Below are 14,797 nucleotides of genomic sequence, written 5' to 3' on the forward strand. Positions count from 1 at the left end.
CTCCTGATGCAAGTCATGCGGAACAAATGACTTTAATTTTGAGATGTGTTGACTTGTCAAGTAGGTCAATAAATATAATGGAATATTTCATGGAGTTTTGAAATGTGGAAGATACATCAGGACAAGAACTTTTAATGAGTTGCAAGATGTCCTAAAGTCTCTTAATCTTGGTATTGATAATGTGAGAGAACAAGATTATGATAATGGATCTAACATGAGAGGGAAACACCAAGGTGTCCATAAAAGATTGATAGACATAAATCCCAGAGCCTTTTACATGCCATGTGGTTCTCATTGTCTTAATTTAATAGTTGGTGATATGGCAAGTTCATATCTTAAAGCAAAATCTTTTTTTGGAGCATGTCAATGCATATATATGGTGTTTTCCAACTCTACAAAGCGTTAGAATATTTTGCTTGAACATATTGATGGTTTAACTTTGAAGTCATTGTCAACTACTCGATGAGAAAGTCACATTGAAAGTGTTAAAGCAATTAAATCCCAAGTAGCCCAAGTTAGAAATGCTTTGTTTGCATTGGTGCAAAATTACTGAGAATCCCTAATTGAGTAGGGATGCAAAATGTTTAGCATCAGGAGAACTTTGCAGTTTTGATTTTGTATTAAGTTTGGTTATTTGGTATGACATTTTGTTGAAGATTAACATGGTGAGCAAAAAATTACAATCTAAAGACATGCATCTTGATGTTGCTGTAAAGGCATTGGAAGCACTTGTTACCTTTCTTGAAAACTACAGAGAAACTGGTTTTGCTTCTGGCATGTGTGATGCTAAAGAAATTGCACTTGATTCGGAAATTGACCCTGTTTTTCAAACTAAACGTCATAGACCTAGAAAAAGACATCATGATGAAGTTGATGGTAATGAGAGGGAACAACAGTTTGCTGAAGAATCATTTAGAACGAATTATTTTCTTGTTATAGTGGATATTGCTCTTTCACAACTGAAACACAAGTTTGAACAGTTAAAGGCTTTTGAATCTATTTTTGGCTTCTTGTTTGATGCACCAAAGTTAATTTCATTGGATGATCAACAACTAAAAGAAAATTGTATGAATCATGAAGCACATTTGAAACATGGAAATACCATGGATGTAGATGGAGCCGACTTATGTTCTGAATTACAGGTGTTGCAAAATGATGTTACCTGAAGAAGCATTTCTCTCTAATAACCCTTGGACATCCATGGAAATAGGAAACTTTGTAAAAGAAACTCACATGTGTCCGAATGTCTTGATTGCTTATCGTGTACTGTTGACTGTACCTATGACCGTGGCATCTGCAGAAAGAAGTTTTTCAAAATTGAAATTATTAAAATCTTACTTGCAGACCACTATGACTCAAGATAGGCTAAATGGATTAGCAATCTTATGCATTGAAAATGATGAGATTGAAGACTTAGAGTATGATGATATAATTGATGATTTTGCTTCAAAAATGTAAGAAGACAATTTCTTAAAGGTTGAAATTTCAAGGAACTTTACTAGGAATGGTTGTGTATGATTGTATTTTTGATTGTCGGGGTTTAGGTACTATGTCCCCCCCCCCCCGTTGAATATTTTCTCAAGTAATATAATTTGGGCATGAGAGCCTAACCCTCCAGCTTCGACCGGGTTCCAGCCCTCATTAAATATTTTTTTTAAACATATGTTTCCATATTAAAAAATGGCACATTTTGAGCTTTCGCACTGGGCATCCAAAAACTCACGACCGACCCTGTTAGTCATACAACCAATGTATAAATCAACTATCGTTTCTTCTCGAGAAAAAAGAGAGAATATTTTCCTATATTGTAGGAATCGTATCATGCATCAATAAAATTGTCGCAAACCCCACCCAACCCAAACCCTGCAAGTTCCAACCGAGAAAGAAAAACATTGGGGTATTGTTGTTGCGACTTCTGTGTATAAAACTACCGCCGGCAGGCTACAACAATATAACGGCACAAAAACGCCTTTTATATTTCCGGACAGGGGTCCCACCCACCTCCTTCCTAACGAACCAACAAGCGTTTCAAAACGGCCAAATGATTTGGCGCAAATTTTAAACGCGCTCCTCCCTCTCTCTCTCTCTCCTCCCACCCCCCCCCCCCCCCCCCCCCCAATCTCTCCAGACTCCCCCACCAAAAGCAAAAATTAAATATAAAAAAATTCCAAATAATTTGTTTTGTCTCTGTAAATCACGAGGAGGAAGGCCCTTGTATTATAAAGAAAGAGTTTTCTCAGATCGGGGGGACGCTGTTCGCACTTCCAATCCAACCCTCCGATCCCCATCGTAACCCACATTGCCCCGGATCCCATCGCGCATTTCTAATTTTTTTTTATTCGATTTGTTTTGGATGCGATTTGATTCTTTGTATTAGCATTTGTTTTGATTCGATTCGATTTGGTTAGCGGTTCGAAGCCGATTGGATTTGATTGGGAGATTTCTGAGGATCTGTGAGCTTTGTGATGATCTGAAGGATTGGATTGGATTGGATTTGATTTGATTGCTTTGTGTTGGATAGATGGATCCGTTATCTGCAATCAGCGAAGAGCTGGCGGAGATCGACGGACAAATCGCCGATATCTTCCGTGCAATGTCGTAAGCATCTGTTTGGCTTTGCTTTGGATCGATTTCTGAGTATTTTGTGGTTCCTGAAAGTTACAGGCTCTAATAGTCTAGTGTTTGGATATATGGCAGAAATGGGTTTCAGACTGGAGAAGATTAAGGACTCGAATAGGCAGAGTAGGCAGCTGGAAGAGCTCACTGACAAGATGCGAGACTGTAAGAGGTATTAATTTAATTTATTTTTTTTTTTGACAGTTTTGTCCTCTTTATTTATCATCCACTTACTGTGGGTTAATTTTCAATTCAATTTTCTTCATAAGTTGGTGAATTTCTGTGCTGACAGTTATTGAATGGTAAATTGGGTTCTTGATTGTGATTGGAGGTAATGCAATTGAATTAGCTTAAATATCAAGCAATGGGTAGTTGGCCAAGAAATAAAAGAGTTTCAGTACACTACGCTCCATTAGATCTTAATGTAGGAATTCATACTTGGTCTTTTTCACGTTTAAGGGTTTGATTTGACTTGAATTTAAGTAAAACTAATGAAAATGACTTGAAAACTTTTACTTTTAACAATAAGGACAAAATAAAAGGTAAAGTGAATAGTACCATATTTAACTTTTTAGTGTAAAAATATGATTTTTTGTTAAAGTGAATAATATCGTGGGTTTTTTGTTAAAACTCCCTTGAATTTATTGAAGTTAGAATCAATGATTTTCCTCAAATTATATTCATGAGCTAAATGATGACAAAGAAAGGAACTTTTTAGAGGATCTTTTTTATTTTATTTTATTTTTGGTTTGTGATTGAATTTATTTACTGAGAAGTTGTTTCTGAAGAATAGAAAGATGCTCAATACTCAGAGAGGTTTACCTGAATGTTTTTTCTTGAGGTATATAGAAGTATACATGGATAACAATTTTATTTCTTAATACCCTAAACTTTCATGGCACTATTTTGCCTTAAAATAGGGGGTGGATATTGTTTGGGTCCTTTGGGAGGCTGTTTAAGCTGCGTAATTCCGGCAACTTTCATGGCACTATTTTGTGAACACAAGGCATTTGGGGGACGGAAGAAGAGTGTTTAGGCCTACGGAGGTGTTGAGTGATGGATGTGTTTTGGGTGGTGTAGCCAGTAATAAATTAGACGATATGCGATAGCATTAGGGAGATGCGGAGATTTTGTGGGATAACCGTTAATTTTAGTCGCTACTGTGAGCTTCAGTTCCTTCAAAATTTTGCGAAATTCCTGTTTCTTCTTTTTCAGATTGGGGGGATGCCATTATTTTGGAGGGCAGGAGGAGAGTTTTGTTTGTTCCATTTTAAATGTCTTTTTATGATTGTTTATCCATTTTTGGTAATAAAATTTGTATCGAACAAAAAATAGCATACTTGGGAGTGTAATATTTATACAATTTGTGACTAATGCTGAAAATGTGATAAAGTGCAACTAAGCTGACATTTAGTTGCATCCTGCTCCATTATATGTAAGGGATGGAAATATCTTGTCTAATGTCATGTTTGGGATTGGTGACCACTGACCAAGTGACCAGCAATTAACATTATTTGCTTCTTATGCCCAGATATGCATATTAATTCAGTACTCATTCCTTTTATGTAGACCTCTGGATTTTCTTGGTTACCTTTTTACTTTTCTACCCAAGAGTATCTGTTACCTAAACCCCTAAATTCCATATACTAATGTATTATTTGTGTTGACATGTCATTTGAGAAACAAATGCTATAATCTTATGGATCTGTGCTTAGTTTATTTGTTTTGGCCAGCATATGGGGTTTCCTGCCTTCAGATTTTCTGGCCTTCATTTCTAAGAGTTGCGGTTATCCAATTCAACTTCTTTCTGATGTTTGAGTTCCAACCTGTGACACTCATCAATTTGGGTATCCTGTGAATAAGGTTATATGTTGTGTTGTTTTCAGGCTTATGAAAGAATTGGATAGAGAAGTCAAGAATATGGAGAGAATAAATGACCCAAATACCAGTAGAATGCTGAATGAGAAAAAGCAGTCAATGGTGTGTTTTAAATCCTTATTTCATTTCCAGACTCTGCTATGCTTACTTTTGTTTTTCCTTTTCTAATTTCCTTTGTTTTAATTATCTTCTTGTGTATATTAATTGTTTTTAACACGTTATACTTGTGTTAATAGCTTGAACTTTTGTGCAGATCAAAGAGTTGGATTCATATGTGGCTCTGAAAAAACAGTAAGTTAGCATCAGCAAGAAATTACATTCATTGATTCTTAGCAGAAATACCCAATTCGTTTGCCTTTTCGGATATTTCTTAAGTATACATTATATTAGTTATTTTTGTGTGGATGAACTGTATTGTATCCATCTGACTTTAAGATCTATTATCCCAGGCTTACATATATGATATTTCGTTTATATATAGGTTCATTACATATCAATTTGGAGAATGAAATACCTGTGTTAGAAAACACCTTGTTTTCTGAGTCTTAATTATTATTTCACATATGATTATCCAACGTTCCCATATTTACCAAATATTTAACGTGGATTTTTTCAGACTGATGTAGTGATGAACGTCCTATATCATATGTTGTGGACGTATAGTCATTGCTTCTGAAAGAAAGTAGTGAAGCGACAAGGTGTACTTGAACGTCTCTACTTGGTTGCAAGTATTCTTCTGAAATAATTTCCTACTAATCATTATTCTAGATTCAAGCAGATTTTGAATTTCCTAGTTACCTAGTCAGGCAATGAACTAATTTTCCTTTGATCATGAAATATTTGTCGCTTCTGTTTCTTTGAACCTTTATAACGTGAGTAACGAGAGTTTGTGCAGTAACTTTCCCAAATTTTAAACGATTTTGGGAAACTTTGTTCCTGTTTAGGAACTAGAGTTCAGATGGTTTGATGTTGCCGGGTGGATATATGGTTACTCGTTTTTTTATTTTTAATCTTCAATTTCAGCTGGTTCATCCAAACAACAAGAACATTCCAGATATTCCTGGATTAGCCCCTCCTGCAATGACTCAAAAGTTACAGTGGAATCCTTACTGAGGAGAGATCAAAATGGACCATGTCATGAGATTGCCAAGATGGTTCGTGCTCAAATGAACGTTAGCTTTTACCCTGTTTTACGGAACAGACACGGAAGCTATATCCCGGTAAGTTTTGCTCTGAAGGCGGGCTGATTTTCGAGAAAGCCAGTCTCACTACTGTTGTTGTTCCATCGTTGTGTTATTGGCTTCAGTTGCATGAGATATGTATTATCATTGTTTCTTCCCTCTGACTGTATACTAGGTGTATTTTAGGATGTATTGGTTCTCATACATTATTTATCCTTTGGTTGTATTTGTAGTCACTTTTTATTGAATCTTTGTTTGGTAAATTATTTCATGTACCAAATTAATTTTCAAATTTCAAAGTGAATTTCGATTTTCGTAGATTGAATACATCTATGTTAGAAGTTGATGTGATACAGTGATAGTAATATACAACACAATAAAACGATAAGATTTTGCACAATAAATTATAGGTATTGGTGGTTAACAAATTGGGTTTAAGTTTAGGACTATTTCATACGACGCAAACACAATACATTTATGGTAAATGAACATTAGAGTATGTAATGCATTATAACAACCACTTAGTACTGCATAGATGAGTTGAGCTCCAAGCCCTAGAAAGGTAATTTTTTTCTTTTTTCTAAAGGGGATTAGCTAGTGGTTTTATCACAACAGTTTATCATTTGAGAGCTACTAAACTCACCCCAGTGTCTTATTTTCCTACTCACGTTATAATCTCATCCACCATAAAAAGTTAAAAAATTATAATGCTATTTCCCCACCCACTATTATTCCCAAAATAACCTTTAATATATATACATACATATGAAATTATAAAATTGTCTCTTAAAAAATATAACAAATAATATCTAAATGAAAACCACTAAGGTCTACAAATTCAAATAGAAACGACAGAGGTATCCAAATTCAAAAGAAGTCGACAACGACAAATTCAAAAATACGATGGACAAATTCAAATGACCTACACACAAATTACTCTTCTACCTTTTCAATAGAAATATAATCTTCTACTTCTTCCGTAAAAGCGTCACTTCCACCTGTTCAATGAAAATGTCATCTTCTAAGTCTGTTGATATTTTTTTACTTTCTCTGAATGAAAGGAGGTGAAAATATGAGTCAGGGTTTAAGGTCGACAAATCGTCTCTCACGACCAACCTTTTTTTTTTTTTTTTTTTTAAATTAAGCAAAACAAGATAATTAATGTCCTTATCAGTTTTTCTGCAAATGGACAAATTTGTAATTAAAAATTACATTAAAAGATGGGTGAAAAGATAAGACATTGGGGTGGGAATAACATCACTCTATCTTTTTGGGGGTCAGGAAGACTTATACAGACATTTCGGCCTCCTTGTGGAAAGTTAATTGATTGCGTTATTAGGTAGTTTGATCGTGTTCAATCAGTTATGGATGATTGTTAGACAGACGAATTGGAAACACGTTTTCAATATTTTTTTTTTTTTTTAAATTGTAGAATTAAGTCAGATCGAATCACAATTTTCAAATTCAAAAGTTTTAGAATATTCGAATTCCGAGTAATCATAGAAATTTTGAAACATGATTTAGAAATTCATTTCTTTTACAAGTTTTTTAATATTCTCAAATTTTTTCGTACTTACAAATTTATTGTTATTTCTCAATATTTGATATACCGTATATGCTTATATATAAATCCAGTTTATTTTGTAAAATATGCTTTTCATTTTTAATATATAAGGGTATGATTAACATAAAAACAATAAACAAAGTGCATTCAAAATTAACAATAAAATACAAAACTTGATTGCAAAACATAATTTTGGTAAATAAATATAAAAAACCGGAATATTTTGGAACGTTTCATACTCTTTTTGGATAAATATTTTATTTTTTATTTTTGTTTGCAGCCTTCCTAAGATGTTATGTAATACATTGTTTGGTCAAACAAATGCCTTTTGATGTAAGATAAAAAGAAAATTGATTGGATTAGTGACATAGTGGGAATTGGAGATAGTGAGATGTATTTTCTTTATGGTTGCTGCGTGTGCCATGAGTTATGTATTGAATTGTGACACATAATACGTTCACACGTGTGATGTGTGTAATTTCTTTTTATAAAAGGAATTTCTAACTCAGAAAACAATTAATATTGACCACCCCTAATCCAAATTCTAGAAAAATTTGAATTCTATTCGAATTCAAATTGTGGAGATCTTAGGATCCTTACATTCTAACCGTTTATCGTATATTGTGCGGTTACTTTTTATTTAAAATTAAACACAAATAGTACCTAATGAAAGTTGACCGCACGATATACTATGAACAACTAAAATATAAATATCCTAAAATCCTCACAAAGAAAATTCGGAGAAAATCCCCATCCTCTAATCTTAATGCTAATGCAAATTCAAATCTTTTGCACCCAATGCTCTTTGTGACTTTTCTATGGTCTATGTCAGGACTTGACACTTGTCAACTGCTAACTCTACACTTACACACTCTTTTAACTCACTTAAAAATACACAAGGAAAAGAAAAAATAAAACCAACCCATGGGAAAATTTCTAGTTCTTCACTGTCAAGCACGGGCAGTGGTCATGTCAATAATTTCATGTTTGACATATTTCCCTACTTTTGGTTTTGAAGAAATGCATAGACCAACCAACCTACATTTTAACATCTTTCCATCATCAACCCAAAAAATAAGTAAAGAAACCCATTTCCACATTCCATATGCAAAAAAAATATTGCATTAAAGGAGTGAATCCACTCTTTTTGTAAGCATGCATAAGAATGTAAGGGCCTGTTTGGTGAGCCAGTTGAAATATATGTTGTAACCAATTAAAATGGATTTGAGTTCACTCTGTTGTTTGTTATGTCAAACTGTGAGATGAACTAGATTATACATGATAAAATATGAATTTATAATAGAGTAGGCTATCTAACTTATCATATTGCACATCTTACAAGTCTTGTTTTACAAAGCCTAACCTATCATTGATGCCCATTCCTGTCTAGCCCACCAAAAGAGCCTCCTTTTGTGATTCCCTAATATAAGTGGGATATATATATATATATATATATATATATATATATATTTGTATTTTTCATGTAAGTTTATGAATATATAGATAAATTTGTGAAATTTTATCATGTCAGTTGCATTGTGAGGATATGTTCATGACACTTTGTAATTGCATGCCTAATTAGCCCAATAAAAAAAGTCTTTTGCAAGGTATCATTCGAGTTGCATTGCGAGGATAAGTTCATGACAAGAAATGGCATTGTAATTGCATGACTTTCAACTTAAGAAGGGTCTGTTCGGTCCCAGCCCAATCTCTACCCTCCAAAACCAAATTGAATTCCATGGCTGTCTATTTATACCGATCGTTTTTCCCCTCTTCACTGAAGGCGCTCCGAGATGTTATCAAGACAAGAAAGGATTCCCTTCCATTGGAGAGAGAGGTGACAAGCCTCTTGAGTAATAACAAAACGGTTGATTCTGAAACTTCAGAGCTATGGAGAGTTGTCGTTGAGAATTTCCGAGATGCAGAAGCCCTCTGCGACCTTGCCTCTGGGGAGCATGGTTGGAAAATTAAGTTTTAATAAATGATGACAACTCTGTCAACGAGAAGAGAAGGAAGAAGCCCTAAGGCAAGCAGGGGTTTAAGGTGTATGAGTTTAATATTAAGTAAGAGTGCTATTATATTAAACCCAAACACCTTAAACCCTATCACTAATGCTGCTTGGCTTAGGACTTCTTCCTTCTCCTCTCGTTGCCACAGTTGTCATCATTTATTAAAATTTCAACTTGCTTCCCATAGACAAGGTCGCATAGGGCTTTTGCATGTTAGAAATTTTCAACCACCACTCTCCTATGGCTCTGGAGTTTTAGAATCTAAAAATAGCACTCTTACTTGAAATTAAACTCAAACACCTTAAACCTTATCGCTAATGCTGCTTGCTTCAAACTAAAAGCTTTAACAAGCGTGAACCATGGCAGCATGAGCTGCTTGACAATTCTAAACCAAAGAAACTAGGTATGGCACACTGCTCAGCTCCAATAAATTGAACAAACAATCTTAATTACGTATTTAGCTCCAATAAATTGAACAAACAATCTTAATTACGTATTGAGCTAAAGATATTTATCAACTCGGCTAAGGTGAGGGATCAAAAATGATCACACGCTCTTTTAATGTTATTTATAAATTAAATGGTTTTGTAAAACGAAACAGAAAATTACTAACTAGAAAATTACAAACAAAAAAAAAGAAAAGGAAAACCATTCTTCTGAACCAAACAATCATTTACTTTTTCTAAAATACAAAATTCTTATTTAGAAGGATCAATAAGGCTTTGTTGTTGTAATTTTTGTTAAAAAGTGAAAGACGGTTACAGTCCTAATTCTATTAAAACTGTGATTTTTATAAATCCTAACACATTATTAATCGTATTACTTGCAAAACAAGGATAAATAATCATGAGAATTATATGACACGCACAACTCCCGGACCCAATTTATATCCTCATATCTTCTTCTCCAACAAATAAAGATCCACAATTCCTACTCCAACCGCCACCCAACACAGAGGGACATAATTTGAATTTGAGATTTAGAGATGAAGAATCTGGCCAGGGTTCTGAAATTAGCAACACCAGTCAGCATTGTTTCTTTTCCTGCACTGACAAGGGTGGTTGGTGTCGCTCCTCCTCCGCAATTCGACCTCGCAACAAGATTCATAGCGTCCAAGGTGGCCGACGCCGCCGCTAAGCCTCAGATTATGGCTTCCTCCTACTCCTCCTCCTCCTCCTACAGTGACCCGTGCCTCGATATCTTTTTCAAGGTGCGACCACCACCACCAGAATCTGCCGCCCATACTTCCCACACTGACACTGCCCTCATCAACTCTCTCGAGCAACAGCTCCCACTCGCCAGCTCCCACTCGCCTGGTCCCACAACCCCCTCACCACCCTCAAGCTTATCTCCAACCTCTCCACAAATCAGTTCTATCCGGAAGCCTCGTCCGCGGCCACGTCTTGGCTCCACCGCAACCACCCCAGAACTCTGGCGCATAACCTTGACTCTTTCGGGGGATTGTACTCCATTGTCGAGATTCTCTACAGCCTTCTCCTTCCGCAGGGCCAGCAGGAGACGGAGGTGGAGGAGATGGAGAAGAAACACCGCCAGAGATACGACGGCGATCCGCATTACAAGTCCTTGCACGACCGCGCTATGGATGTTTTTGTGGAGCGGCTCAAGTCCGATATTCAAAAGATGCAGCAGAACAAGCTGGAACTCAAGCCTTCTGATTATTTAACTGATGACGACGATCATGACGAGGATGATTCTCAGGAACATGATTCTGTTATACGTCCTATTGATGCTGATGCTTTTGCTGATCTCTACGTCTCCGAGGCCGCAGACTGTTTCCTCACCACATTCCCCTCCGACGCCCATGCCATCCGCGCCATTGCGCTTCACGAAAGCACTGCCAGGCGGCTCTTCCCTTTGGTGTCACAATCGCAACAACCAGATCAATCATCAAAGGAGGATGATCAGTGGGAGCGGCTGAGGAAGGAGTTCTTGGCGCCCTTGCAGAAGTACTACAAGCGTCAGGGCAGGTTCAACCCGAGACGATGGGGTGTGGATATTAAATATTTGGAGCAGGTGAAAGCCTCAGCAGCAACAGCAAGCAAAGGTAATTTAAGCTGCGTCATAGAGCCCGATGCTTTGCTTCCACATTTTATCATACGATATTTGCAAGATGCGAATGTTGGGGAGGCGGCTGAGCTTCAGTGGAATGCATTGCTGCGCAAGCACAAGGAGGGTGGCAAATTCAGAAACTGCTTCGCTGTATGTAACATGGACAGAATTATGGGCGGGGCTAGGGAATTGACGGCGAGTTTGGGACTTTTTGTGAGTGAACTGAATGAAGAGCCGACCTGGAAAGGAAAGCTGATCAGTTCCGCTCCTCTCCCGGCTGCTGCCGGGGATGACCACGCTCTGTTATTTCGTCTTCCTCATCTGTATTCAGTACCCTGCAACGATGGCCTAAGGTCCAAATTATCTTTTTTGATGGGAATGGACGGCTGCCTGGGCGTTCATTTACAAAAGCTGTTTGATTTGATTCTCCAAGTGGCTGTCAATGAGAATTTGAAGCCAGATCAGATGATCCAGAAGCTCTTTATCTTCAACGACAACATGGGCTCTGATTTTTTTGATGGCGCGGCCTGGGAGACTCAGTACGAGGCCATAAGGACCATGTTTAAGGACAAAGGGTATGGGGATGATGCGGTGCCTCACATTCTGTTTTGGGATATTTGGTGCTGGGAATTGCCTTCGATCGCTTTGCCTCGTCCAGGGGTGACGCTATTGCGTGGCTGGTCTAATAATTTGGTCAGGTCCTTCTTGGAGAATGGTGGGGATATTGGCCTGCGCCATGTCATGGAAGCAGCCTTCTCGGACGAACAGTTTCAAGCTCTTGCTGTTGTGGATTGATTTGCTCACTTGCTCATCGTGGACTCTGTTGGCAACTTGGCATTGTCATTGGGTTGATGCTCTATGTTCCGTTCGCATTCATCATCTCTTACTTGACATAATTTCCTGATCTCTCCCTCTTAGTTGTTTCTTTGCTTGCTAGCTACCAGAATTTTCTGCTCTGAATTTGAAAACTATTTGATATATTATCTATTTGAGTATCCCCTAAATTATAATATATGGATGATTGAGTATTATGGATTCATTTACTGAAATTAAGCTTATTATTCAGTTTTTAATTTTACTTATAATCTTTAGTTAGGGATGTTATTCCTTTCTTTGTTACAAGTTTGGACCAAATTAATTAAGGAAGCCTTTGCCATTTGTTATTCAGTTTTTAATTAAGCTCATTCATTCAGAGGAAACGAAGCCATTGCCATTTGTTTCGTATAGCTTCCCTTCGATCTTCAAACGGAATGGGAATTAGATGTACGTACAAAAGGGTCTAAATCACTTGAGAATGTGGAAGCATCACAATTTTTCTGGTTAAATACATCACGAGATGCTTTCCCATATTTTCCGCATTCAGTTCTAGACAGAAAAAGAATGAGATTGGTCCCTGAGAGCGCTCTTGCTACGGTTAAGCGATCTTCGGATAATTCCTTGACGCTATATATTGCTCAGCTGCAATGGGATTTAGAATACGAGTTTGTTGTGTTTGTGAACTTGTGCTCAACTCCGGAGTTGGTTCATCGTGTTTTTTCTTTCTGGTACTTACTGTCATATCAGCACGATTAGCTACAAATTAGTTAATCACCTACTTATTATTTTGTGCCATCGCAAATCTGCAATTCAAGGAGACTTTTGCCAAGGAGGGTATCTGCATCTCAAATTAAACAGTTAAAACAAAATCTCAACATCGACAGGATGACGACAATGCTGTTACACTGTAAATTGCTCTTACTAGTGTAGTTTATCTCATTTAAGTTATAACGGTACTGCAACTTTAATCCAATTGGAGCGATGCTTCCTCAATTAAAAATTTGTTACCATTTGTCCCTTAACTCACCAAAACGTATAACTATGGTTCTTTCGTCAATTCCGTTAGATCTTCCTTCAAAATGAGCCATGTTGAAAGAACATTACTAAAATTGGGTTAAAATTGAGGAACTATTGTTTCAATTGGGCTAAAGTTTAGGAATCATTTATCCTATTAAGGTTAAAGTTGAGAGACCATTGCTACAAGTTTCTCATTTAGTTTTTCATATTGCCCTTTAATTTAGCTTTATGTGCGTGACACCTAACTCATTTTGAGGTAATAATTCTCAACTTATGACATTTAATCTCCAAATTTAAATTCCAATAAATAATGAAAAATAACACAACCAACCCATTCTTGTCAACGACTTTCACCACAACTCCCTTTTATCTTCATCATTGACCAATTAGGTTTTCTAATACCATCGTTTCGACATCATGAAAATTTGGAAATGAAAATAAATAGTGGTAGCAGGTAGGAAGAAAAAAAAAATGGAAGAATTGAATGAGTAAAGTAATTTTTGTGGATTTTAACAATACATATCATTTAGTACTATCGTCAGTGGTATTCCTCTTTACTTGTAAATGAGATGTCTTAGGTTCAATTCTCGTCAACAGAAAATTTGAACCACATTATTGTTAGTCTATTGTGAGGCTTAACCCACTCCCCCAACCCTTAGTAGTGTAAATAATATAGTTTGTTTAAAAAAAAAAAAAAAAACATACATAGGTATTGATAGGTTTTTGGGTAATTTTTAATTTAAATAATTTAAAAAAAAAATTTAGCCGTTTTAATTTTAGGATTTTTGTTTACTGGTAGATTTGCTCATGTGATATATTAGCTGTTCGATTTAATGTGATTATAATTTTTTTTTTTTTTAATATGACCTGTTGGATCAAGTCCAATTATGATAGTTGAACGATCAAGAAGTAACAGTTGGGATCTGAAAAGGTGTTTGACGAAACTGTCAACAATGGGTCTCAACCATTGTAGCTTTGTCCCATACTGGCTAGTTGGGTGAGTTAGTGTGCTGAGAGTGGGCAGAAGACATTCGCATTTAAGCACATTAATGAACCACTTCTTTATTCCTATCTCAAATTTTGGGTAGAATCTAGCTCAAAATCAATTTTTGTCCCCATCCCTTACTTTAGCCCAATTTTTAGAAAAGCTTTGAGGGTTTCAAAGCTTAAAATTTAAGATTTAATCCAATTATTGTGAATGATCTTTGTATAAAAAAATATCAAATATATTAGAAAATTTCCCATAACATTTTTAATCTTGAACTTCAGCTGGTTCATCCAAACAACAAGAACATTCCAGATATTCCTGGATTAGCCCCTCCTGCAATGACTCGATAGTTATTGCGGAATCCTTGCTGAGGAGAGATCAAAATGGACCATGTCATGAGATTGCCAAGATGGTTCGTGCTCAAATGAACGTTAGCTTTAACCCTGTTTTATGGAACAGATAGGGAAGCTATATCCCGATAAGTTTTGCTCTGAAGGCTGGCTGATTTTCGAGAAAACCAGTCTCACTACTGTTGTTGTGCCTTGTGTTATTGGCTTCAGTTGCATGAGATATGTATTATCATTGTTTCTTCCCTCTGACTGTGTACGAGGTGAATTTTAGGATGTATTGGTTCTCATACATTATTTAAGCTTCGGTT

At 36.3% G+C, this 14,797-nt stretch overlaps 1 protein-coding gene across 1 annotated transcript; it reads left to right on the forward strand.

The window, feature by feature from the left end:
- Positions 1-692: 692 nt before the first annotated feature.
- Positions 693-1,166, forward strand: LOC137723272 (uncharacterized). The gene has a single exon (XM_068462429.1). The coding sequence runs from the start codon at positions 693-695 to the stop codon at positions 1,164-1,166; it is 474 nt and encodes a 157-aa protein (XP_068318530.1).
- The last annotated feature ends 13,631 nt before the right edge of the window (positions 1,167-14,797 follow it).

Source organism: Pyrus communis, chromosome 17, assembly GCF_963583255.1.
Source record: "Pyrus communis chromosome 17, drPyrComm1.1, whole genome shotgun sequence".
Classification (NCBI taxonomy): Eukaryota; Viridiplantae; Streptophyta; class Magnoliopsida; order Rosales; family Rosaceae; genus Pyrus; species Pyrus communis.

Excerpts from the sequence above, each read along its gene's own strand:
- LOC137723272 (XM_068462429.1), top strand. The coding sequence starts at position 693 with ATGCATCTTGATGTTGCTGTAAAGGCATTGGAAGCACTTGTTACCTTT.